The sequence below is a fragment of the Hoplias malabaricus genome, chromosome 15, assembly GCF_029633855.1.
Source record: "Hoplias malabaricus isolate fHopMal1 chromosome 15, fHopMal1.hap1, whole genome shotgun sequence".
Taxonomy (NCBI): Eukaryota; Metazoa; Chordata; class Actinopteri; order Characiformes; family Erythrinidae; genus Hoplias; species Hoplias malabaricus.
The window spans coordinates 34573906-34599027 of NC_089814.1; the positions used below are offsets into that span (position 1 = coordinate 34573906).

The window sequence follows — 25122 nt, forward strand, 5'->3', positions numbered from 1 at the left end:
GTGTGTAGAAAATAAGATCAAAGCCATCAATATCAGTTTAACATTTACTTAATCTTCTACCTCATAGTAAGTTTCTAGTCCAATGTAAATATGTGTGTCTGTCTGTATTTTATAATAATCTTTACACTAATTCAACCTCAAACTTATTTATTTTGTTACATAAATGTTCTGGTTTATTAAATCACCTAATTGTTTTCAGTATACACTTTGGATCCTCTTGTAGATCAGGAAGCTTCTGCACTCCTAAACTCCTTTTTCAGTTCTTTGTTTACAAAAGTGTATTACAATCTCAGTTTGTGTATTGTGTATTGAGTATTGATGAGTCTGTTAAGTACCCTGATACAGTAAAAAACTGCCACTGTTCTAAGTAAAACTTAAAGTCTAATCACATTAATAGTACACACCTAGGTGTATTTGGTTTGCAGTGTAAATCCCCAATCAGAGCAGAGATTTCATTCAATGCAGATCCTCCTTGTTTTTTGCTACTTAGTTCCAGCTCTTTCAGCAGTAATGGGTTTGTTTCCAAAACCTTAGTCAAAAAATCAAAGGCTTTCTCTGCATCATCACTTTTCAAAAGTCTGCCAAAGGAGAACACATGCAAATTATGGAGAAGTTAAATGTGCTGATTTTTTAAAAGATGAATTATATTTCAGCTGTTTGTTTACAACACTGTATTACAATCTCAGTCTGTGTACACACACATTCAAATGCCTAATACATCAAATACACTAAAAAACGAACATGGAATATTTACAATTTAAGAACATAACTCCAAAAATAATGCATTTAAAAAAAGCAATTTGCAATGAATTATAAATTATAATAATTTGGTTTAAATAATATCTGTTATAATGAGTACACTTTAAATAATCAATTGAATGTGTTTTAGCCAAATATCTACCTTAGTAACTCCAGTCTGTATTTTTGGTCCATTTGTAGATCAGTGAGAAGTTTCACTCCTGTTTCTCCAGGATCATTTCCTCTGAGATCCAATTCTACTAGGTTTGATGAGGGGTTTGATTTCAGATCTGAAACCAGAGCAGCATATCCTTCCTCTGATATACCACAGCATGAAAGCCTAAAGAAAGACAGAAATGTATAATCATTTGCATTCTGCACTGTTGAATAGGTCAGTTTCTTCTATGAAATCTGCACATTTTAACACCTACACTCTGATGGATATATGGCGATGCAGTCCGTTTTTAAATAATATAGCAGACCATATAAACTGGGATGCAAACCTCTACTAAAGTGTTTCTAAGATTTTACATTACAGAAATACAAAAAAATGTACATACAAAAAGTAATCTTGTTAGAGCATTTCTCACTTCCGATGTTTCCTAAACACTTTTACTAATCAGTATGAACCCTTATTGTTGCTTGGGCTTAAGCTATGGACCAGTGCTGCACAACTCCAGTCCTGCTGCTGGTCTAGTGTTAGTTCCACTCTATCTTAAAATTTACATAATCTTGTTGAATTCACCTCAGAAAAACTGGCTGAACTCACCTGAGTGTCTCCAGTTTACATTGTGGTCTCTGCAGTGCAGCAGAAAGCAGCTGTACTCCTTTATCATGTAAAGTATTATGACTCAAATCTAGCACAGTCAGCATGCATGAGTCTGAGCTGAGAATTTTACACAGATTTGAGCAGCTTCTCTCTGTCAGGTTACAGTTACAGAGCCTGAAAGCACAATATATGAAAGAGGTGAGTTTGATAAATAAAACATCTAGAAATGAAACAGTTGCCGGTTTCAAGATAAAGCATGGTGAAAATGCAAGTGATATTTTAATGTTAATTCAATGTATTTACTGCAGTTTAAAAACCTCACATAAGTTACAGCATTAACCAAATTTGGGAATAGTCACCCAGGTGCGTTACATATAACATGTGTCTCACCACCCTGTACTGATTTCACTCTCCAATACCCCTCCAAACCAGGGAAGGTGAAATCAGGATGGAGAGGTGAGATTTTGAATGACATCAGCACTCCTGAATATTGAAAAGTAAGCTAATGGGCTACTAATGTTTGTAAAAACAAGGGTGGCTGTTGAAACATACTGATTTAGTCATTTTATTTTTAATGACAAAAAAATCTCCTGTAAATTAGAACGCATTGTAACCAGAATTACAAACTCTGCACTGTTCCACCTTAAATGGCACTATAATTATATTCACATACTTTTTTTTCCACACAATAAATTGAGAACAAATTTCTTAGACTCTTTCTGCATTAAATGGTTCTTGATAATATTCTGCTGCTAACATTAAGTAACACCTAAAATCATTTCAATCCATTCTCTTTGTGCTCTAGAAGCTGTTTGAAATAAACATGCCTTATGAAATGGAGCCTTGGTTTCGTCTCAGTAGTAAACATACAGCGGGTGAAAATTTTCTAACATGTCACCAATTTGCTAAGTAAATAAAGGTTCTATTGACATGAAATTCTCACCGGACGTCGGTAACAACACACATGCAAAGAAATCAAACCATAGATGTCCGTAAATTATGTATAATAATTTCTATACTATTTTGAAGGTTCCAGTGAGCACTATTGGGGCCATAATCTGGAAGCAGAAAGAACATAATTTCACAATAAACCAGACACCACCAGGTGCTCTCCGCAAAATTTCAGACAGAGACATGAAAAGAATTTGTAGAAGAGCCAAGGGCCACTTGTGGAGAGCTACAGAGAAACCTAGAATCAGTATATACAATTGTTTTAAAGAAAACAATAAGTAATGCACTCAAGCGCTATGGCCTTTTTGCACACCCACCACGCATTACTCTATTTCTGAAGAAAAAAAGCATGTTGAAGTGTGTTTAATGTTTGCGCAACAACATTTAGACAAGCCTGTGAAATACTGGGAGAATAAAATCTGGTCAGATGAGGCCACAATTTAACTCTTTGAATGCCTATACACACCGTGTTTGGAGGTCAAAAGGCACTGCATTTCACCCCAAATACACCATACCAAGAGTGAGGTGGGAACATCATGGTGTGGGGCTGTTTTTCAGCATACAACACACTTCTGGCATGCTTCATATAACTGAAGGAAGGATGAATGGACAAATGTATAGAGACATTCTTGATAAAAATCTGCTGCCCTCTACCTGGATGATGAAGATGAAACAAGGGTGGACATTTCAGCAAGACAAAGATCCCAAACCTAGAGTTTCAGAGAAAGGAAGATAAAGCTCCTAGAATGGCCCAGCCAATCCCTTGACCTGAATCCAAATGAAAATCTATGGAAGGAACAAAATCTCAGAGTTTATAGAAAGAGCCCACAGAAACTTCAATGTTTGAAGAGTGTTTATGTGGAAGAATGGGCCAAAATCACACCTGTGCAATTTATGCGACTGGTTTCTTCATACAGGAGGTGTCTTAAAGCTCTCATCACCAACAAAGTCTTTTGTACCACATATTAAATAAATTTCAGTAAGAGTGTTCAATATTTTTTCTGTCATTTCTCATTATATCCCATAACTAAATATGGACATCTATGGTTTGATTTCTTTGCATGTGTAGATTTGATGTATAGAAATATATTTACTAAGAAAAATGGTGACGCATTCAATACTTATTTCACCCGCTGTATTTCCTAAAATAAATAAGACTGAGGTTGACGTAATTCATTACCTGTTAATCAAAACATAATACAGTGATCAATCTTAATCACAAAAGATTTTACAGCTTTACATAAGGCAAAAGAAAAATAAAACTGCAGAATTTATTAAACATATAGATGTATTTTTGTTCAAAGTTTATTTAAAGGAGTATACATAGCTGTTAATTGCTGCTCAATTGTTGTTATTCAATTTGTGGTAAAATGGTAAAATATATATATAATACTAATAACTCTGATAATGTTGTCCAAGAGAATCATGATATTAAATTTTCATACCGTTTCATGTCTTAAAATATCAATCCTAAAAACAAGATATAAAGAAAACATATAACACCTGTACAAACCTCTGCCTTTTGAGGTTTTAAACACTGTTCACATTAGGTCTGGTCTGAATTCCATTTTACAGATTTCTAATACTCAGGGATTAGCTCTTAATTCCTATTTATAAACAATAATATTAGTATATAACAATATTATGCTAGTAATGAATTTATTTATAGGTTCTTACATTCCATGATTTGATTGATGTCTGTTGGTGGTATTAACTTTGGTCAACAAAACATTTCTGTGTTTAATTTTTTTTCTTTATGTTCAATGTTGTCTTCACTAAAGTCAAAACATGTCCAAATAAAAGACACAGCATTTTCCTACAAGATGCTCAAATTGCTCAGTTGTCCTCTGTGATTATGTTCTCCTCTATGTTGCTTCTAAGTGTCAGATTGGGTGGGGCATAATCACATGACACTGCGTGTGGTTTTAAGAGGACAGTGTAGTGGACTCAGGCCCGGAATTTTATTAAAATGTTTAATCTCTCTCAACATCTGTCTCCTCTGAGTGAATCAAACCATGATCCATACTTTCCAATATTAAAGGAAAGAAATCTATATTCCTCTGTCCATTATGGAATGGACACTACAACCAGACACTGAGACTTAGCATGACAATTAAACTGATACCAGAAATGCATTCTAAAAAAAAGCATTCAGGACAACTGCAACCATGTGGAACGAACGCGCCTTCCAGTGGCCGCCTTAAGATACAGCGCCACGCAACATCAAGTCCTTTGTCTAGTCTGTGACAATTCATTCTTACAATTCAATCTCAGTGGTAAAATTTTATAAACATACTTATGTTCTTAAAACCCCTGATATAACTTAACCTTTATTTATAAAAATGAACCAATCTTATTTCTATTTTCACAAGCGATGTTTGGTTGAAAACAGCGAGATGAGGATCCTAGCTGTTTTCATAACATGATTTTTGAATTTGCTCATAAAGATCAAGTGTAAATCCAGATCCAGGAACTCACCTTTTAATCTCTGGAAATTACATAGTCATACTTGTATAAAGTTGTATCCACGAACAGCGGATTAAATAATAATTAATATATAACAAATTGATAATTAACTACTTACAAATTAATTCACTCATCTTACTACTAAATGTATGCTTCTAATGCTACAGACAACAACGGTACATGAACACACATTGGGGACATTAACACAATTAACAGAAAAATATTAACCGTATTTTAAATCAATTATTTAATTCATATAGGCAAGATTATTGTGATTAGAAGTTATTAATGTTGATTTCAATTAAATTTCCATTAATTGCAATAATGTAACATAAAACAAATAATGTTTTATGTCTCATATTCAGTAGGTCTATAAATGCTTAACTAATTAAGAGATTAAGAAAGTGGAATGCTGCATTTGGCACACATTTTGACAGCTGCACAATGCCATATGTGCCTTCACTATTCTAAAACTAAAACTATTTACTATTTCACATTGAAATCTTAATAAACTGAACCTGTTTAAAAGAGTCACTGAAAATGCATTAATATAATTAAAATTACAGACATAGCTGGTGAAAGACAGTTCAGAGATTTAAATGCCATACAATGCATTAATAATGTGTGTGGAGAAATAAGTCTCACTTACAAAGCAGTTGTGGCATCTTTGACCACTGGCATCAGTCTTTGAAGACACTCATCTGATCTGATGAACTTCTGTAAATCAAACACTTCCAGCTTTTCTTTTGATGTCCGCAGCACAAAGACCAGAGCTGACCACTGCGCAGGTGAGAGTTCAGCTTCAGAGAGACCTCCTGAGCTCATGAGTTTCTGGACCTCCTTCACTAGAGAATCATCATTTAGTTCATTCAGACAGTAGAACAGATTGATCGATCTCTCTGGACAAAGACTGTTTTCAAACAAAGACTTGATGTACTCGACTATGCCTTGCTTGGGGTCAGTCTTATCTCTTGTGTGTTTCAACAGACCTCGGATGAGTATTTCATTAGACTCCAGCGAGAGACCCAGAAGAAAGCGAAGGAAAAGGTCCAGGTGTCCATGTTCACTCTTCAAAGCCTTGTCCACTGCAGCCTTGAGCAAATCAATGACCATTGGTTTTTTATTTTCTTGTGATGTGGACCCAGTGTCAAAAACATTCATGTCATCATTTCTGAGGCATGTGTATGCAAATAAGGCAGCAAGAAACTCTTGAATGCTCAGATGCACAAAGCTGAAAATTGTGCCATGAAACCGGACTGTCTCCTGAGTGCACAATCCTGAGTACACTGATATCTTACTGAGGTCAATTTCACATTCTTCTAGATCTTCTGTGTAGAAAATCAGGCTGTTTTTTTTCAAGTGCTGAAAAGCCAACTTTCCCAGAGAGAGAATGCCCTCTTTATCCCAGGGGACATCCAAGGTATTCTTTCCAGAGTACTTCAGGTTCCCCTGTATTGTCTGAAATATCAGAAAGTACATGTACATTTCCGTCAGTGTCTTTGGTGTTTCTCTACCCTCTGGTGCTTCTAAAAATTTCTGAAGTACAGTGGCTGAGATCCAGCAGAAGACGGGGATATGGCACATGATGTGGAGGCTTCTTGATTTTTTAATGTGGTCAACTACTTTGTCGGCCACTGTCTCATCACTGATTCTCTTTCTGAAATATTCCTCTTTCTGCTCATCGTTAAAGCCACGCAACTCAGTCACCTGGTCAAAAAACTCAGCAGGGATCTTACTGGCTGCTGCTGGTCTAGTGGTTATCCATAAAAGAGCAGATGGAAGCAGATTTCCCTTGATGAGGTTTGTCAGCACAACGTCCAATGGGGCTGAGGTTGAGACATCATACAATGTCTCATTTTCATGGAAATTCAGAGAAAGCTGACATTCATCCAAACCATCAAAGATAAACATGACATTAACCTGATTTGTGAATCTCATGCCTTTCGTCTCTGGGAAGAAAAAGTAGATGATGTCCATCAAGCTCTGATTTCCCTTCTTCAGATTCAGTTCTCTGAAAGGTAGTGGGAATATGAACTTGATGTCTTCATATGCTTCACCTTCAGCCCAGTCCAAAATAAACTTCTGCAGACAGACTGATTTTCCAATTCCTGCAATCCCTTGGGTCATCACAGTTCTGATAGGTTTGTCTTGTTCAGGTCGAGGTTCAAACATGTTTTTAATTTTGATTGGTGTCTCTTCATCAGTTTGATTTGCATTTTTTTCAACATTCCTCATTTCATGTTCTTTGTTTCCCCGTCCTTCAGTGATGTACAGATCTGTGTAGATGTTGTTTAGTATGTTGGACTCTCCTTGTTTTGCAATTCCTTCATGCACTAGTTGACACTTTTTCCTTAGTTTCAGTTTGAGGTTTCGTTGCTGAAATCCAATGAGGGTGTCTACGTGAAGAATTTTAAAACAGGACAGAGACGATCAGAAATAAAATGTTTTTCAATACTGTGAAATAGAATAGAGACTATGTACAAGAATCTGAACTCAAAGTTAAAGTTTAAAATTGAAAAACATTAAAATATATTATGTATTTACAAATCTATAGATCTTTGAATATACAGTTAGGAAATATACTGTGTGGTCATATATTTTTAGACACCTGTTCATTTAATATTTTTCCTGAAACCAAGAGTGCTAACATAGAATTTATTCCTTTTTGCTTCAGTAAGTATAACAGTAATTTATACTCTTCTGGAAATAATCTTTAATGACAGCATTAATGTGGTAAATGTTTGATGATCAGATCTAGATGGGATCTTGATCCCACAGATATTTCAGTGGAGGTACATTGCTTCTTCACTCCAGTTAACAGTTCCACTGTGTCATGTCTAGCTAAAAGAAGCTAAATTCATTATTATAAGAAGTCCTTATTCTGTCCTTATTCAGTCTGAACATTCTGTGCATATGTTGACATCTGTTGCCTTCTCACCTTGCAGGGTTTCAGCGAGGTCCACATGGTTCATCATCTTCAGAAAGGACAGCGTCATTTTAAGAACACCCTCTCGCAGGTCCCACATCTCTTCCTTCATGTCCTTGTAATAATTTGTGTTTTCTTTTCTCAGAATTTTCTTGTACATTTCCAACTCGTGTTGTACAAACACAAAGATTTTTTTCTGAACATCCTTAAGTAATACAGGTAAAGAGAATAAAATATCAAAGACATTAATTTAAATGATATATATTGTTATAAAACTAAATAAATCTAAACTTATTATTAAATTTATATTTAAAAAAAATTTAATTTACCCTGAACAACATGTTAGTATTTCATAAAAAAAAAAAAAGGGAAGCTGACACTGGGGCTTTCTAGCACTAGTCCTTTTATTGTTGCTCAGCTGAACCGTAACTGACTATCAGTGAAGACGGCTGGCAAAACTGGCTTTCTGAACTTTGTCTGCAACCACGATGGCTAATATACGTCATTCAAACTAGGCCAGTGTTTCAGTGTTTCCCTGATCTGCCCAGGAGAATTCATATATATATATATATATATATATATATATATATATATATATATATATATATATATATAATAAGGAAGAATAACAAGTTGTAATTTATTTTAAAAACATTGCAGGGCATATAGAGATGAATGACTTATATATATTCATTCAAAAAAAAAAAACTTACATCAAAGATATTGAAGAGATAGTCTGTACATTTTTTTTGCAGTTTGTCACCAATCACAGGAGACTTTGTATCTTTATTGTCGCTGCAATCACAAAAAAATTATGGATCAGTCGATATACAAATAAAATTCAGAAGGAGATCATTAAGAAATCTCTTCATTCCTTTTCTTTGAGTGGGTGTTTATTATTTATTGACTTATTCAATACCTAGTTCAATTTATTCACAATAATGACCAGAGCAGATTATTGGCTCTACCTCAGAATAAACTCAACAAGGCCGACTCAGCAGACTCAGTGCTACATGTGTTTAGTTGTAATTTATGGGATTACTCTTCTGCATCGGAATAGCAATATGTTGTCTGTATTTGGGAAGTTTATGGGAGAGCATCTTTGTGAAAGTCCTGAATACAATAAAGGATCTCCACATCCTTTTGAGTTCTGGAATGGCCAGAGGCCCTTAAGAGAATGATGGATGCTAATTCTTATGGCAAATAAAATATGAAAATTTAATTTCATATTTGTACAGAATAATAATGAGCTCCATTAATAATGTGACATCATTACACCAGACATTGCTGTTATTAAATTAATCCATATGTAATATTCCAATTTGTTACTTTCATGACCCAAAATTTTAAAATTCTGAATCTTCATTTCTGAATTCAAAAGTGATATGTAGTGTCGCTAATGCAAATCATCATCATCATCATCATCATCATCATCATCATCATCATCTTTTCTGCTTAATCCTTTTCAGGGTCACAGTTAATGCAAATCACCACTGGTCAAATTAAAGGTTTTGTTTCTGAGTGAGAATAAGTATGTGTCCTGCAGGAAATTGCGGAGGACATAGCACTGTGTGTAATATTTACACTGTGACTGAAACTATGCCCTAGTCACTATATAGTGCACTCTTTTGGGGATTGTCTTTTGCAATAATGTCTGAAAACATATTGGACCCTTATCAGTGCACTCAAACAATGTAGTTTACAAGAGATAATGCTCTGCGATGTTTTGTAAAACCCCACATAGAGTCAAGTCTGAAATCATTCTCTACTCTCCTGTTCCTTATAATAGTGCACTGTATAGTGAGAAATATAGAGAATAGTGAATAGGGGGTCATTTCGGCCACAGTGTAGGTTCAGAATTGAATTTAGCTCTCTGTCTGAGTCATTGAATTCCATTGAAATTTAAGAAGGTTTTTTTCCTTCTCCTGTAAAGTCTCCATCTTTTAAATGCATCACAAATATTTACTCTTGTTTTAGTTCATCTCTGGTCATGGAGATAGAATGATGCCGAGACGTCTTAAGACAAGTAGAATCTCACAGTATCTCCCTTCTCTTGCTCTCTTCCCTGGCAGCAGCATGCTGTATTTTCCAGCTGCCTTTGTGTTTCATATCTGGCAATCCAGAGTGTGGAAACAGTACTGAAGATTGGACAGAGAGTGGAATAACACAGAGAAATCCCTACTCCAGAGTCTGCATGTTTCCTCAATCTCTGATGACACACCATGGTCATTTTATGATTTATTAGTATAATTATATTACAAATTGCTCCTTTAACTAACTCATCCATGGCAGAGAATATTGAATACATCCAATTTAAATGTAAAACATATTTAAAGCATATATAGTGATTGCCTAAAGACACAGTTTGTGGAGCTGTGTGGTTGTTTCTTATTTTGTGAATCTAATATAATTTGCACATTTGAAGATTTTAGTAAAAACATGGCATTGTAATCTAAGATATTAAAAACTGGCAGAAAGAGGATATAACTAAGTATGAGTATAAGTATGAGCAATGAAATGAAAGCAATACCTCATCAGAAATACTGATCCTCTTCTGATGGAGTCTGTCTTTGAGTGGTCAGTATTCAAGGAACAAGTGCTGGACGCACGGGAGAGTGAACTTTTTTTGTCAGTTCTACCAGGGAAAGTGTAAAAAAGTGTTAGAAAGTGTATGTAACAAAAAGCACTCCAGGAAACCATTAAAAGCCGCCATATTTTCTGAACTCTTATTTAACATCATCTATTTACAAACTAAATTACAAATATAATAACAGAACCAAATTTGCTGTTTCAAATCAGCCTTAAAATAATCTGAATTATAATAGGAACGTCCAGGGAAACATACACTTATTAAATGCCTATTATAATTAGTTTTATTCAGCACAAAATGGAACATTTACATTGGTGCTAACACACAATATCTGTGTTTGTTTATATACAGATCCTCTCTGAGTAATAGTTGTTAAAGTGCATTCGTGTTAGGACTTTTCTAAGAAGCAAATAAAGGAATACCCTTTCTGAGGAGCTGGTCCTGGCGAGGTGTGAAGTTCTTTTTTTAAATGATCACTCCTTGTGGATGAACATCTGGACACATGTGAGGGTGAAATTTCATCAGTTCTACTATAAAATAGGTGATAGAAAAGGTGTTACACAAAAAACGTCTATGAATAAATGCAGACCCCACTGCAAATGATGTACCTTCTGAAACCATTCCATGGTTTATACCTTTCCTGAGAAGCTGATCCTCCTTTGTTGGTGGAATGTTCTGGCACAGACCCACATCCAGTTACAAAAGAATTTGACCTTTCCTCAGGTCCCCTAAAATCACACAGAAACATGTTTGTTACAAAATGCAGTTATACTTATGAAACTTTATGATTCATAAGTCCTTATGATTTAATAAATTTTGACCTTAATGACTGCTGTTCAGTTTCTCACATCAAACATTACTAACAGAATACCAATGTCATTCAGCCAATGACATCTTTCCAAGCCATTACAATTCAAAAAAGTAAAAACTGAAAATATTACTGAACGTGGACCTAATTCATGACTGTAAACATGCACAAGGTGAGAGCTCGTGCCACTGTGGTATGAGTGCTATACATGGTATACCGCCCTCTGGTGGTGTACAGTATGGAGTTTCGACATCGCACATGATAATTTGTGCTGTTAATCCATATGTAGTGTTCCCATTTTGTACTTTCATGACTCAAAATTAAAAAAAAAACTGTAGGGATCTACAGATCCCACAAAAAAAGGTCTATGTATAAAATATAGTCCCCACTGCAAATGATGTACCTTCTGAAACCATTACATGGTTTATACCTTTCCTGAGGATCTAATCCTCCTTTGTTGGTGGGAGGTTCTGGCACAGACATACATTCAGATACAGAAGAGTCTGACCTATCCTCAGGTCCCCTAAAATACACAGAAACATGTGTGTTACAAAATGCAGTTATTCTTATGAACCTTTATGGTTCATAAGTTTCATAAGTCCTTATGGTTTAATATATTTTGATCTTAATGACTGCTGTTCAGTTTCTCACATCAAACATTATTTTACAGTATACTGTAATTCAGCCAATACCACCTTTCCAAGACATTACAGTTCAACTGAGTGCAAACTGAAAATATTACTGAACATGGATATAATTCATGACTGTAAACATGCTGAAGGTGAGAGCTCGTGCCACTGTGGTATGAGTGGTATACATGGTATACTGCCCTCTGGTGGTATACAGTTTCGACATCGCACATGATAATTTGTGCCATTAATCCGTATGTAGTATTCCAATTTTTAACATTCATGACTCAAAATTTAAAAAATCTGAATCTTCATTTGTGATTTTATGTAAAAAGTGATATGTAGTGTCACTAATGCAAATCATCATCATCTTTTCTGCTTAATCTATTTCAGGGATGCAGTTGTGGTGGATATAGTGCTGTTGTAACATTAATTCTGTGTCTGAAACACAGTGTCTGCCCTAGTCACTTTATTGTGCACTAATTTGGGGTCCACCATTTTTAGTAGCGTCTGAAAACAAATTGGACAATTTCCAGTGCACACAAACAATCACAGCAAAAGGTAGTGTACAATACATGTACACTAACTGACAATAGTAGATAGGATACCCATAATGCTCTGTACTGGTAAATATCCACATGAAGTCCGAAATCACTAACTACCCTCCTGAACCTAGTTACCTATAATAGTGCACTGTTTAGTGATTAATATAGGGAATAGGGAATAGTGAGCTATTTTGCACACAGTGTAGAATACGAATTGGATTAAACTCTCTGTCTGAGTCATCTCACCACACTTCAACTGCCCAGACAGCAAGCATATATCGGTCCACTGGCATAAAAAGGCTGGCACACCACTGACTGTAGGCCACTGCTGGTCCACCATTGGACCACTCAGATTACTGTCCTCTAAAGGATATAACTCATTTATAATATTTTCAAACAGATTTTAAATTCACAGAGACTTTTATTCTGGAAAACAAACTAATACAAATACAATACAAAACAACTATGAGAGATATAATAATGAGTATAAGCCTGATATAAAATGATTATGCTAAAAATGTTGACACTGTGCTGGATTAAAATTATTTACTAATCTTATGTATAAAGAATAACAAAAGAACCCAATGAAGGAAAAAAATTGTAAATTAAACTGTGAATGGAAAAGTGCTAAAATGTGGCATTTTGTCTAAAATTCTGTCTAATCACCAGCAGTCCACCCAGAAAACGCTGTGCAAAACACTAGTGGACCTCCAATTTTGCCCCCTTAGTGGGTCAACAGTGGTCCGCCGTCTCGTTTCTATCAGGGTCCCTCCAGAAAGACCCTTAATATTCACTCATCTGTAATGTGTTTAGACAGTAAATCACTCTAATAGTGTCTGAAAATTTAACAAATATAGCATTTTAGTCCATAATTCCTACTTTTTCAATACGTTTCTCACCAGTAAACAAAAGATATGGATTGATATTGGATTGGCTGGATTACCCAATAAATCTTAGATTCCTATGTAAAATAAGATCAAAATAGACAAGACAGGAATCTTAAACATACATCTTTGATGTTTTAATTTTTAATTTGTGCTTTATTTTTACTTTACAGCAGTACAATGACATCTGACCTCTTCATGTACAGGAGCAGTCCAACACTAAGAGTAAGTGTTTAAAATGCCTACTGCAGTGCAAATTCAAAACACTGAAGAGAGTTGTCTGACCCCTCCTCCTCCCCAGATTAAACTCATGAGGGTTGCCAAGCTGAAGACACTGAAACTACATGAAAGAGCGCAAGAATAATTTGGATGTTCGCTTTCTTAGCATAAAACACACAAACCATGGCATTTAAATCTTGTATTTGTACATAGGCTTCTGTAATTTTATAGTGTTTCTCAGATTATTGTTTACATATTCAGGAGGAAATTAATTATTTCTGACCCCTTCTTGTAGTCAGCTGGTTAAGCTGTCTTCATCTTTCAAATGCATTTCCAATGTTTACCCTCATTTTAGTTCATCTCTGGTCATGAAGCATTAGGCCAGTAGAATGTCACAATATCTCTGTTCACTTCACCTGAGGAGCATTATGGGGTTTACATGCCTTGCTTGAGGGCACCTCAGCTGTGGATGTTGAGGGTGTCAATTAGGCCATAGTTGTTCCCCATGGGATGGGATCGGAAACGTCAAAGAAAAGATTAAAGATTACCATTCCTCGGAGGCTGGTTCCCCCTTAAATGTGAAAGGTAGTTCCATTGACTGGTCACTCTTGAAAGACTCATGGCCGGATGAAGAGGAGTTTGACCTTCTCTCATTTCCACTAAAATCAGACAGAGAAGTGTGTTAATCATTATATCAAACAAAAAGCATTTATTCCCATCATAGAATACTTGTGTAAACACATAACACTGTAATAACTGCAGTTCCAATATTTCCTGAAAAACCTTGTAAAATGTAAAGGACACCTAGTTGTGTGTTTACAGACAGATATATCACTTTGTTTCACATGGGTGTATTTCTGGTGCAGCACTGTACTGATATCTCTTCTTATGTTAATGTCCCTGTTCTGTCAAAGTAGGCCTTTCTTGTCCAAGCTGAATGACAAGACCTTAGATTTCTAATAGCTTTCAGGAAAGAACAGACAAGAAAGGGGTACTTTTATATATGCGTATTTGGATGAGATAAAGAAATACATGTAAAATATAATGAGTACCTTTCCAGAGGATCTGATTCCTCCTTAAACATAGGAGGTTCATGCATTGACTCTTCACTCTTCAAAGACTCACAGCTTGATGGAGGAGAGATTGACCTTCTCTCTATAAAACTAAAATCAGACAGAGAAGTGTGTTAGACGTAATATATAATACAATGCTGTTTTCCCATCGTAAGATAATTCTCAAACTTAGAATTATCATCTACAATATTTATGTTTAATATATATATACTCTATATCCTACATCAAAAATGCTAAATGCTAATTACATTTAACAATTGCAATCTCTACATTCAACAATAGCAATGAGTACTTTACTCTCTGAGAAAAAAGATTCGCTGGACTGAAAAAAGACTGTTACTTTCATGGCTGATGTTTAAATATGAATATGAATATGAATATGAATTTAAATATGACTGAAGCAAATAATAACAATTAAATGACACCTCATCGTGTGTTTGCAGACAGGCATTACATTTGTTCTCATGGTGTTTATTTGGTGGATTACTGTTCTGTTCTGTTGTGTTCATGTTGCTGTTCTGTCATCTACCTATCTACTTGGCCACAGTGTATGACATTTCTCAGATTTGCATAAAACAGTAAGAATAAAAATAGACAAAAGAAAGGAATTTTGAATGTGCATATTCGAGTTTTATTTTATTTTAATGTGTTTTATTGTTATTGTACAGAATTACAATGAAATCTGACCTCTGCATGTACAGGTGCCGTCTGTAATACTGACAACTAATGTGTAAGTCGTCCAAACTCTGTGAAGAGTTGTCTGACCTCCTCCCCAGATGTAAAGCTCATGCTGGTTGCCAGGTTGAGGGCACTGAAACCCCACAAATGAGCGCAAGAAAAATGCAAGCCTTTTCCCACAATTCCTCTGTTCACATGCTCTCTTCCATGGCTTCAGCATGCTGTGTATTCTGCCTGCTATTCTGTTTCATACATGGAAACCCGGTGTGTGGAAACAGTACTGAGGATTGGACAGAAGGCAGGATCATAAGCAGAAATACCTACAGAGTCTGCTCCGTAAACACTGGTGCTTCAACTTCACATATTTCCTTAATCTCTGATGAAACACCATGGTCGTTTTATGATTTATTCATTCATTCATTCATTCATTCATTATCTGTAACCGCTTATCCAGTTCAGGGTCGCGGTGGGTACAGAGCCTACCTGGAATCATTGGGCGCAAGGCGGGAATACACCCTGGAGGGGGCGCCAGTCACAGGGCAACACACACACACACACACACACACACACACACACATTCACTCACATACACACACCTACGGCCACTTTTGAGTCGCCAATCCACCTACCAATGTGTGTTTTTTGGACTGTGGGAGGAAACCGGAGCACCCGGAGGAAACCCACGCGGACACGGGGAGAACACACCAAACTCCTCACAGACAGTCACCCGGAGTGGGGCTCGAACCCAAACCTCCAGGTCCCTGGAGCTGTGTGACTGCGATACTACCTGCTGCGCCACCTTGCCGCCCATTTTATGATTTAGTATGATAAATATATTACAGATTACTCCTTTAACTCATCCATGTCAGAGAAAACACACACACACACACACACACACACACACACACACACACACACACACACACACACACACAAACACACACACACACACCTTGAGCAGCAGGCAGCCACTTCAGTGCCTGAGGAGCATTTTGGGCGTTAGATGCCTTGCTCAAGAGCACCTCAGCTGTGGATGTTGAGGGTGTCAATTAGGCCATAGTTGTCCCCCATGGGATGGGATCGGACAGGGCAAATAAAACATAAAAGAATACCTTTCCTGGAAGGCAGGTCCCCCCTTAAAGTTGAGAGGTTCTGGCATTGACCTGTCACTCTTAAAAGACACACAGCTGGATGGAGGGGATTTTGACCTTCCCTCAGTTCCACTAAAACCAGATAGAGAAGTGTGTTAATCATCACATCAAATAATAAGCATTTATTCCCATCATAGGCTACTTGTGTTAATGCAGAACAGACAAGAAAGTGGTATTTTTATATATGCATCTTTGGATGAGATAAAGACATACAAGTTAAATACAATGAATACCTTTCCTGAGGATCTGATTCCCCCTTAAAGTTGGGAGGTTCTGGCATTGACTGGTCACTCTTGAAAGACACACAGCTGGATGGAGGGGAGTTTGATCTTTTCTCAGTTCCACTAAAATCAGACAGAGAAGTGTTAGGCATCATATCATATAAAACACATTTATTCCCATCATAAGATACTTGTGTAAACACATAACTCTGTGTAATAACTGTGGTTCCATTATTTTCTGAAACGATAGTAGGAAGTAAAGGACATCTAATTGTGTGTATGCAGACAGACATATCACATTGTTTCACATGGGAGTATTTTTTGATGTTGCACTGTTGTAACACCATAGAGATGAGGAGGCTGGGATGCACATGTGAAGTGAATTTCATTAAAAATAAATGAGAACGAATAATTAATTCAAAACAAGAAGAGACAATGTATAGACTAAGACCACTGTTACACATACATACACTCTAAAAAGAGAAGAGTTGATCCAACTTAATTGAATTGCTTCAATTGGTAACAAGTAATTCAATTAAGTTTATCCAACTTAATTTTTTAAGTTCAACCTTCAAAAACTTAAAAAATTAAGTTGGATAAACTTAATTGAATTACTTGTTACCAATTGAAGCAATTCAATTAAGTTGGTTCTTTTTAGAGTGTAGGACACTACAAAAACAACCCCAAGGGATACAAACACAGGGCTTATAAGAGCTAATATGACAAGAAACACCTGTGAGCTATAGGTCACCTGATCCCTAAAAGTTCACAGGTGTAGGACATGGCTACAAGACATGAGGGACCAAAAAACACAGGACAACTATCCATGACAACTGTATTGACACCCTTTCTTATGTTAATGTCTCTCTCCTGTGAAAGTAGGCCGTTCCTAGCCGCACTGATACCCCTTTCAGGTTAAAAGCTTTGGCCATTGTGTGGATATTCTTGAAAATCATAGAGCCAGATACAGGGAAGTTTGACCTTCTCTCAGTAGGGTTAAACCGGGTTATTGTGTTAGGCATTAGATCTAATAAAAGCAGTAAGCTCCCTATGTATTTTATTTATTTAATTATGCTTTTCATTTTATATATATATATATATATATATATATATATATATATACATATTATGGCAAGTATGGCAAGCCAAACAGGAAATATTTAATGAAGTTTGATATATATAGAATGAACTTTGATATATATAGAATGAACGCTGATATATATAGAATGAACTTTGATATATATAGAATGAACGCTGATATATATAGAATGAACTTTGATATATATAGAATGAACGCTGATATATATAGAATGAACTTTGATATATATAGAATGAACTTTGATATATATAGAATGAACGCTGATATATATAGAATGAACTTTGATATATATAGAATGAACGCTGATATATATAGAATGAACTTTGATATATATAGAACGAACGCTGATATATATAGAATGAACTTTGATATATATAGAATGAACACTGATATATATAGAATGAACGCTGATATATATAGAATGAACTTTGATATATATAGAATGAACGCTGATATATATAGAATGAACGCTGATATATATAGAATGAACTTTGATATATATAGAATGAACGCTGATATATATAGTATGAACTTTGATATATATAGAATGAACGCTGATATATATAGAATGAACTTTGATATATATAGAATGAACGCTGATATATATAGAATGAACGCTGATATATATAGAATGAACGCTGATATATATAGAATGAACTTTGATATATTTAGAATGAACGCTGATATATATAGAATGAACTTTGATATATATAGAATGAACGCTGATATATATAGAATGAACTTTGATATATATAGAATGAACGCTGATATATATATAGAATGAACGCTGATATATATAGAATGAACGCTGATATATATAGAATGAACGCTGATATATATAGAATGAACTTTGATATATATAGAATGAAAGCTGATATATATAGAATGAACACTGATATATATAGAATGAACTTTGATATATATATAGAATGAACGCTGATATATATAGAATGAATGCTGATATATAGAATGAAAGCTGATATTTATAGAATGAACTCTGATATATATAGAATGAAAGCTGACATACAGGGGTTGGACAATGAAACTAAAACACCTGGTTTTAGACAACAATAATGTATTAGTGTGGTGTAGGGCCTCCTTTTGCGGCCAATACAGTGTCAATTCATCTTGGGCATGACATAGTCCTGCACAGTGGTCAGAGGGATTTTAAGCCATTCTTCTTGCAGGATAGTGGCCAGGTCACTACATGATGCTGGTGGAGGAAATCGTTTCCTGACTCGCTCCTCCAAAACACCCCAAAGTGGCTCAATAATATTTATATCTGGTGACTGTGCAGGCCATGGGAGATGTTCAACTTCACTTTCATGTTCATCAAACCAATCTTTCACCAGTCTTGCTGTGTTTATTCGTGCATTGTCATCCTGATACACTGAATCACCTTCAGGATCCAATGTTTGAACCATTGAATGCACATGGTCCTCCAGAATGTTTCGGAAGTCCTTGGCAGTGACTCGCCATCTAGCACAAGTATTGGGCCAAGGGAATGCCATGATCATTCTATATATATCAAAGTTCATTCTATAAATATCAGTGTTCATTCTATATCCCCCATACTCAAATAGCGGCCTCCGGGCCTTTTTAGGCCCATTGGGCACCTATTTCTGGCCTGCGAGCTGTTTTGAAAAGTTTTATTTTTTAATTATGATTTCTTTTTTTCAATCACGCTGTCCGCTCTTATTTTGAAATCGCACACCGCGATCTCAAGGCAAGGCTGGTGATTGCCTCCATGGCAACAATAAACAGATCGCAGTAAAGCCTTCGGAAATGAGACAGTCAATCTCTCGCTCAGCAGCAGCAACACGTATATATCAGCATTCATTCTATATATATCAGCGTTCATTCTATATATATCAAAGTTCATTCTATATATATCAGCATTCATTCTATATATATCAAAGTTCATTCTATATATATCAGCGTTCATTCTATATATATCAAAGTTCATTCTATATATATCAGCGTTCATTCTATATATATCAAAGTTCATTCTATATATATCAAAGTTCATTCTATATATATCAACTTTCATTCTATATATATCAAAGTTCATTCTATATATATATCAGCGTTCATTTTATATATATCAAAGTTCATTCTATATATATCAGCATTCATTCTATATATATCAGCGTTCATTCTATATATATATCAGCATTCATTCTATATATATCAAGTTCATTCTATTTATATATCAGCATTCATTCTATATATATCAGCTTTCTATGGCAAGCCAAACAGGAAATATTTAATGAACTTTGATATATATACAATGAACGCTGATATATATAGAATGAACTTTGATATATATAGAATGAAAGCTGATATATATAGAATGAACTTTGATATATATAGAATGAACTTTGATATATATAGAATGAAAGCTGATATATATAGAATGAATGCTGATATATATAGAATGAACTTTGATATATATAGAATGAAAGCTGATATATATATAGAATGAATGCTGATATATATAGAATGAACTTTGATATATATAGAATGAACTTTGATATATATAGAATGAAAGCTGATATATATAGAATGAATGCTGATATATATAGAATGAACTTTGATATATATAGAATGAACGCTGATATATATAGAATGAACGCTGATATATATAGAATGAACTTTGATATATATATATAGAATGAACGCTGATATATATAGAATGAACTTTGATATATATAGAATGAACTTTGATATATATAGAATGAACGCTGATATATATAGAATGGACTTTGATATATATAGAATGAACTTTGATATATATAGAATGAACTGTGATATATATATATAGAATGAACGCTGATATATATAGAATGAACTTTGATATATATAGAATGAACGCTGATATATATAGAATGAACTTTGATATATATAGAATGAACGCTGATATATATAGAATGAACTTTTATATATATAGAATGAACGCTGATATATATAGAATGAACTTTGATATATATAGAATGAACTTTGATATATATAGAATGAACGCTGATATATATAGAATGAACTTTGATATATATAGAATGAACGCTGATATATATAGAATGAACGCTGATATATATAGAATGAACTTTGATATATATAGAATGAACGCTGATATATATAGAATGAACTTTGATATATATAGAATGAACGCTGATATATATAGAATATCATAAGCTTTTGTGGTGGAACCTCCAGAACCCTCAGTCAGAACTACATCACACAGTGTAAATAAACTGTTTGATATTAGATGTATGCTACTACTGGGTATCTTAAAAATATTTTACAAATAAGACTCGTAACTGTGTACCTGTTAAATAAGATGCAAGATAAAAATGGTTCTTATGGTATGCATACAATTAGTCGAAAGCTAAAATGTTCTGCAAATAAAGGTTGCATTCATCAATAATGTTAATCTGGAGTATCTAATCTTTCTGTATTTTATAAATGTGTACATTGGCATAGGTATTGACATTGGCAGATATGTACACACATTAGATATCAGCATCGGCCCAGAATTCCCATATTGGTGCATCCCTAGTCACAGGACTAACTATGCAACTAACTTCCACTTAATCTTACAAGTCCATTCATTAAGACAGGATATGTGTATCCTAGCACTTCTTAGCATCATCATAAGTGTCCACGTCCTACAGGTGCCTAAGACGTCTGGCAATAAATGATGCCTACTGAGACAGAAGACAGCTTAGGAGGATTGGGCACACCTGCACCTATGGGACCTAACCACAGATATTTGTAGGGGTACGTGATACAGGATTTAGCACTAAACGACTGGCAGAAGAACACCTGGTATGACCTGATGGGTGCTGAGGTGAGAGAGAAATATAAGAATAGTTTGTGTTTCCAAATACACAACTAGGTATTGACAATGGGCCAGGATTTGATTTAAACCATTTAAAAATGTAGTAGAGTGTAGATTGTAAAAGATATAACCACTGTGTTCTGTGAACTCTGTGTTCAAAGATATTTTATTTAAGAAATGTGAAACCACATTGGATGTTTGTAAAAAAAAAATTAAATCACATTGTTACTGTGCAAAACCTCATCAATTTATTAAAGGTGTTTCATTGTTATAGAGCAGGAAAAAAATGTATAAGTTGCTCTTGAAAATTTCACCATCACTTGATTGAAGCTATTTGACTATTAACTATTTACTATAATAATTAGTAAAATTAATTTTTCCTTTCCTCCAAAAAGATGTTTGATCATAAAATTCAGAGAGAATGTGTAAAATAAGTTTTTCTTTGGCAGTTGTTGCCACCAATCATTTGACAGTTCTAATGATTCTTTATTTTTTACAAAGATAGTGCAGTAAAAAAAATAGAGGTAGAACAGGAAAATTGAAATTTCTTTCTCAGTGATGATGTTTTAGCTAAGAGTCCCAATAATTATTGTGGTTAATGTACAAGTGTCACATCCTGGCACTTTCTTGTTTGTTTTCCCTTTCTATGTGGCTCTCTCTTTGTTGTTTTCCTATCCCTGCACATGGCTTTGATTATGTTCATTCTCCGCCTTTGTCCCGCCTATGTTCCGCCTTCTTTACCTTCGTTATCTGTGTCAGGTGTTTCGTGTTAAGTTCGTTTATTTAAGCCCTCTTCCCTCACTTCCTGTTATCGGTCATTTTGTTTGTTTGTTTTCGTTGTCGTTTGTTTTCGTTGTTTCTTTGTCGTTTGTTGTCGTGTGTTGTGTTTTCGTCCTCACTCTTACCCGTCTCTCTTGCCTGTTTCCTGCCCGAGTCCTCTAGTGTTGTTTCCTTCTCTTTTCTATGTTTATAAGTCATGTTATTTCGTGTTTCTCGTCTAGTTTCATTATTAAACTCTGTGTTGTAGCGAGTGTGTCCACCTCCGTATATCCACTCAACACACCCCCGTGACAACAAGACTGCCAATTTACAAGTCTGATAATACTGTAAGATACTGGTATATTCTATATGTTCTTTATGGTTTGATACAAGTTTTGGTCACTTGTATACATTCCACTTTAAACACAAAAGATACTTGTTCTAAACAATATTCCCTGTAAAAATATACAAATGAATCAAATATCCATATTTACCTTTCATGAGGTGCTGATTCTTCTTTAACATTGTCTTCTTCTGGCACTGACAGGTCATTTTTGGAGCCTCCACATCTGAAAAGAGCAGTAGTTGACATTGGCAAATGAAAGGCTTAGTAGTTCTATGTGCAATAATATGTTAAATGCTTTATAGCTAATATCTTATTCTGATTGATTACTGTAGACATACATTGTACCAAACATTAAAACTAAAGATGACGAGGACAAAAGTCTTTATCATTCATGATACCCACCTTTGACTCTGACAGTGCTCCTTCTGTTGACTCATTTCAGAGGCTTCAATTATCCTGTACTCCCCCGACATTATTTCACAGAAAAAAGTGTATATAAAAACACCTCTGGCTTGGTACTAACAGTCACATCTGGAGAGAAAATAAAAGGAACTTGTCATAGACTTGATCATAAAACTACCATACCTACAATTAATATTTTAATTAGTATTTGAAACTTTGAAATTGGCTTAAAGAAAAAAGCAAACTAAGCATTTGTTTCTAGGCAATTGCTATCACAGGTGGTTGCTATGGTGTTCCTAATCCATTGCTATGGTGTTCCAGATGATGACAAAATTGGTTTCCATATTGTTGCTGTGGGGTCTTTAAGGTCACCATGAGAAAAATAGCTTTCTAATCTTTGGTGCCATAACAGCTTCTACCCTTCACTTAGGTCACTTAGATATCTTTCTGAGATAAATGTACCCTCCAGGCACATTTTCAGTACCTTTCAGTCCCTTTGGATTATTTGATGCACAAGATCCAGTTATTTCCAGAAAAAAATATCTTTATGAATCTGATTTACTCGACATTTTTACTCCTGTGTTGTGTCAGAAATGGTGGCTTACTCCTTAGGGCACTATTTTGAGGTTCCGCCATTTTGTAGAGGTGTCTGAAAAAATAGTGCGCACTTTCAGTGCACTCAAACTATCCCATGCACCGCAATGTGTACAATCAATGTACCTTACTAGATAAAGGATACCCATAATACAATTGATGTTTGGTAAAAACACATCAAATCAATCAGAGCCCTCCTGATCTTGATTCATTATAATAGTGCACTATAAAGTGAATAGTTTAGGAAGTAATGAGAAAGGCAGAGACAGCGCTGGTGATAATCAGGAAAGGCGACATTTTCAGACAGTGAGCCAGAAAGAAAGGCAGAAAACCATTAACTTTCCCTTCTTGCCCCTTATGTGAAAATAATTCATGACTTAGTTAAACCTGCAGTTTATCTTAAACTGTTTTATTTAAACAACCCAAAATATATAACATTTGCACAACATACATAAAATTTCATTTTCATTTATTTATTTATTTATTTTATATTAAATTTTTTGCCACATCTTTTAAATCTAGGAAAATAGCAGATTTCCAAGACTATTATAATTGATAAACTGATAATTAGTATAAAACACACATATTTACCAGCAATTTACATCTCAATCTTAAACAAAGTAACCTTACACGTTTTGTGTAATGTAGGTAGATCCTATATCACTGCTGTGGTCCTTACTTCTCTTTTTGGTTCTGAAGATTCTGTGTAGAGCACATCACGTCTACAGATGGTTTGGAGTTCATAAAAAGATAAACTAAGTAATTTTTTTAAACAAACAAACAAACAAACCCAAGCAAACTCTATTTCGAGGTTAGATTTCCACCATGCTACTCTACCTTCACTCTTTCAGTTTTGTTTTCTCATAAAGCACATCTCAGGAGTCCCTCCCCCACTTCCTCACTTTCAGAGTTCTATAGTAAATTTACACTGGTCCACCTCAGCCAACATGGTACCAGCAAGTTTTTATATCAGTTAAATATTAGTATTACGTTTACAAGCATACAGTGAGTGGATCCAAGTGCATCTGAGATGTACAACCCACTAGAATTTGATTGTTTTTCATATTTAACTCTGAGTTCTCCCTCACACTCAGAGTTAAATATGAAAAACAACAAACTTGGGAGGTTTCTTGGATTAGGATAAAACTGTTGTTTACATTCTACAAGCACCAATAACAAGAACTTGGACCCAATAAAGCACAGATTATACAGAGGTTCCTGTTACTAGCGTCCTCGTCATGTTACATAATTAATTCTTTAGAAAAAAAGTGTCAGTCCAGGTGCCATAGTATTTTTTACTATGTTGTACACTCATCCATTACCAATAAAAAAGTCCAGCTAGATCTTTTAGAAAACACGGCTCAGAGGGAAACTGAAATCTATTATAATAGAAAAGACTAAAAAATGTGTAAATTAGCAGAAATAGTGCAATGTTG

General features: G+C 34.9%; 2 protein-coding genes across 2 annotated transcripts in view; both read right to left on the reverse strand.

The window, feature by feature from the left end:
• Positions 1 to 7093, reverse strand: part of LOC136668358 (uncharacterized) — a 55440-nt gene extending 48347 nt beyond the window's left edge. Inside the window, exons 1-3 of the mRNA XM_066645837.1 lie at positions 5574 to 7093; positions 902 to 1078; positions 405 to 578 (exon numbers count right to left, since the gene is read on the reverse strand). Of these exons, the coding sequence (XP_066501934.1) occupies positions 405 to 578; positions 902 to 1078; positions 5574 to 7051 (1829 nt within the window). The 5' untranslated portion in view covers positions 7052 to 7093. The remainder of the gene's footprint in view (positions 1 to 404; positions 579 to 901; positions 1079 to 5573) is intronic.
• A 722-nt stretch (positions 7094 to 7815) lies between these two features.
• Positions 7816 to 24486, reverse strand: LOC136668071 (uncharacterized). The gene is made up of 11 exons (XM_066645318.1): positions 24317 to 24486; positions 23093 to 23221; positions 22839 to 22913; positions 16661 to 16771; positions 16389 to 16499; positions 14578 to 14688; positions 14074 to 14184; positions 11679 to 11771; positions 11076 to 11168; positions 9889 to 9988; positions 7816 to 8055 (listed from the first exon to the last, which is right to left on the reverse strand). Exons 2-11 carry the CDS (start codon positions 23161 to 23163, stop codon positions 7816 to 7818), a joined length of 1116 nt encoding a protein of 371 aa, XP_066501415.1. The 5' UTR covers positions 23164 to 23221; positions 24317 to 24486.
• Positions 24487 to 25122: the final 636 nt, after the last annotated feature.

What these genes read in the sequence shown, in the direction of transcription:
- LOC136668071 (XM_066645318.1), bottom strand. Translation starts at nt 23,163, where the DNA reads ATGTCGGGGGAGTACAGGATAATTGAAGCCTCTGAAATGAGTCAACAG. An exon ending in GAGCACTGTCAGAGTCAAAG is followed by an intron (nt 22,914 to 23,092) that starts GTGGGTATCATG and finishes TGCTCTTTTCAG; the next exon opens with ATGTGGAGGCTCCAAAAATG. An exon ending in GAATCAGATCCTCTGGAAAG is followed by an intron (nt 14,185 to 14,577) that starts GTACTCATTATA and finishes GTCTGATTTTAG; the next exon opens with TGGAAATGAGAGAAGGTCAA.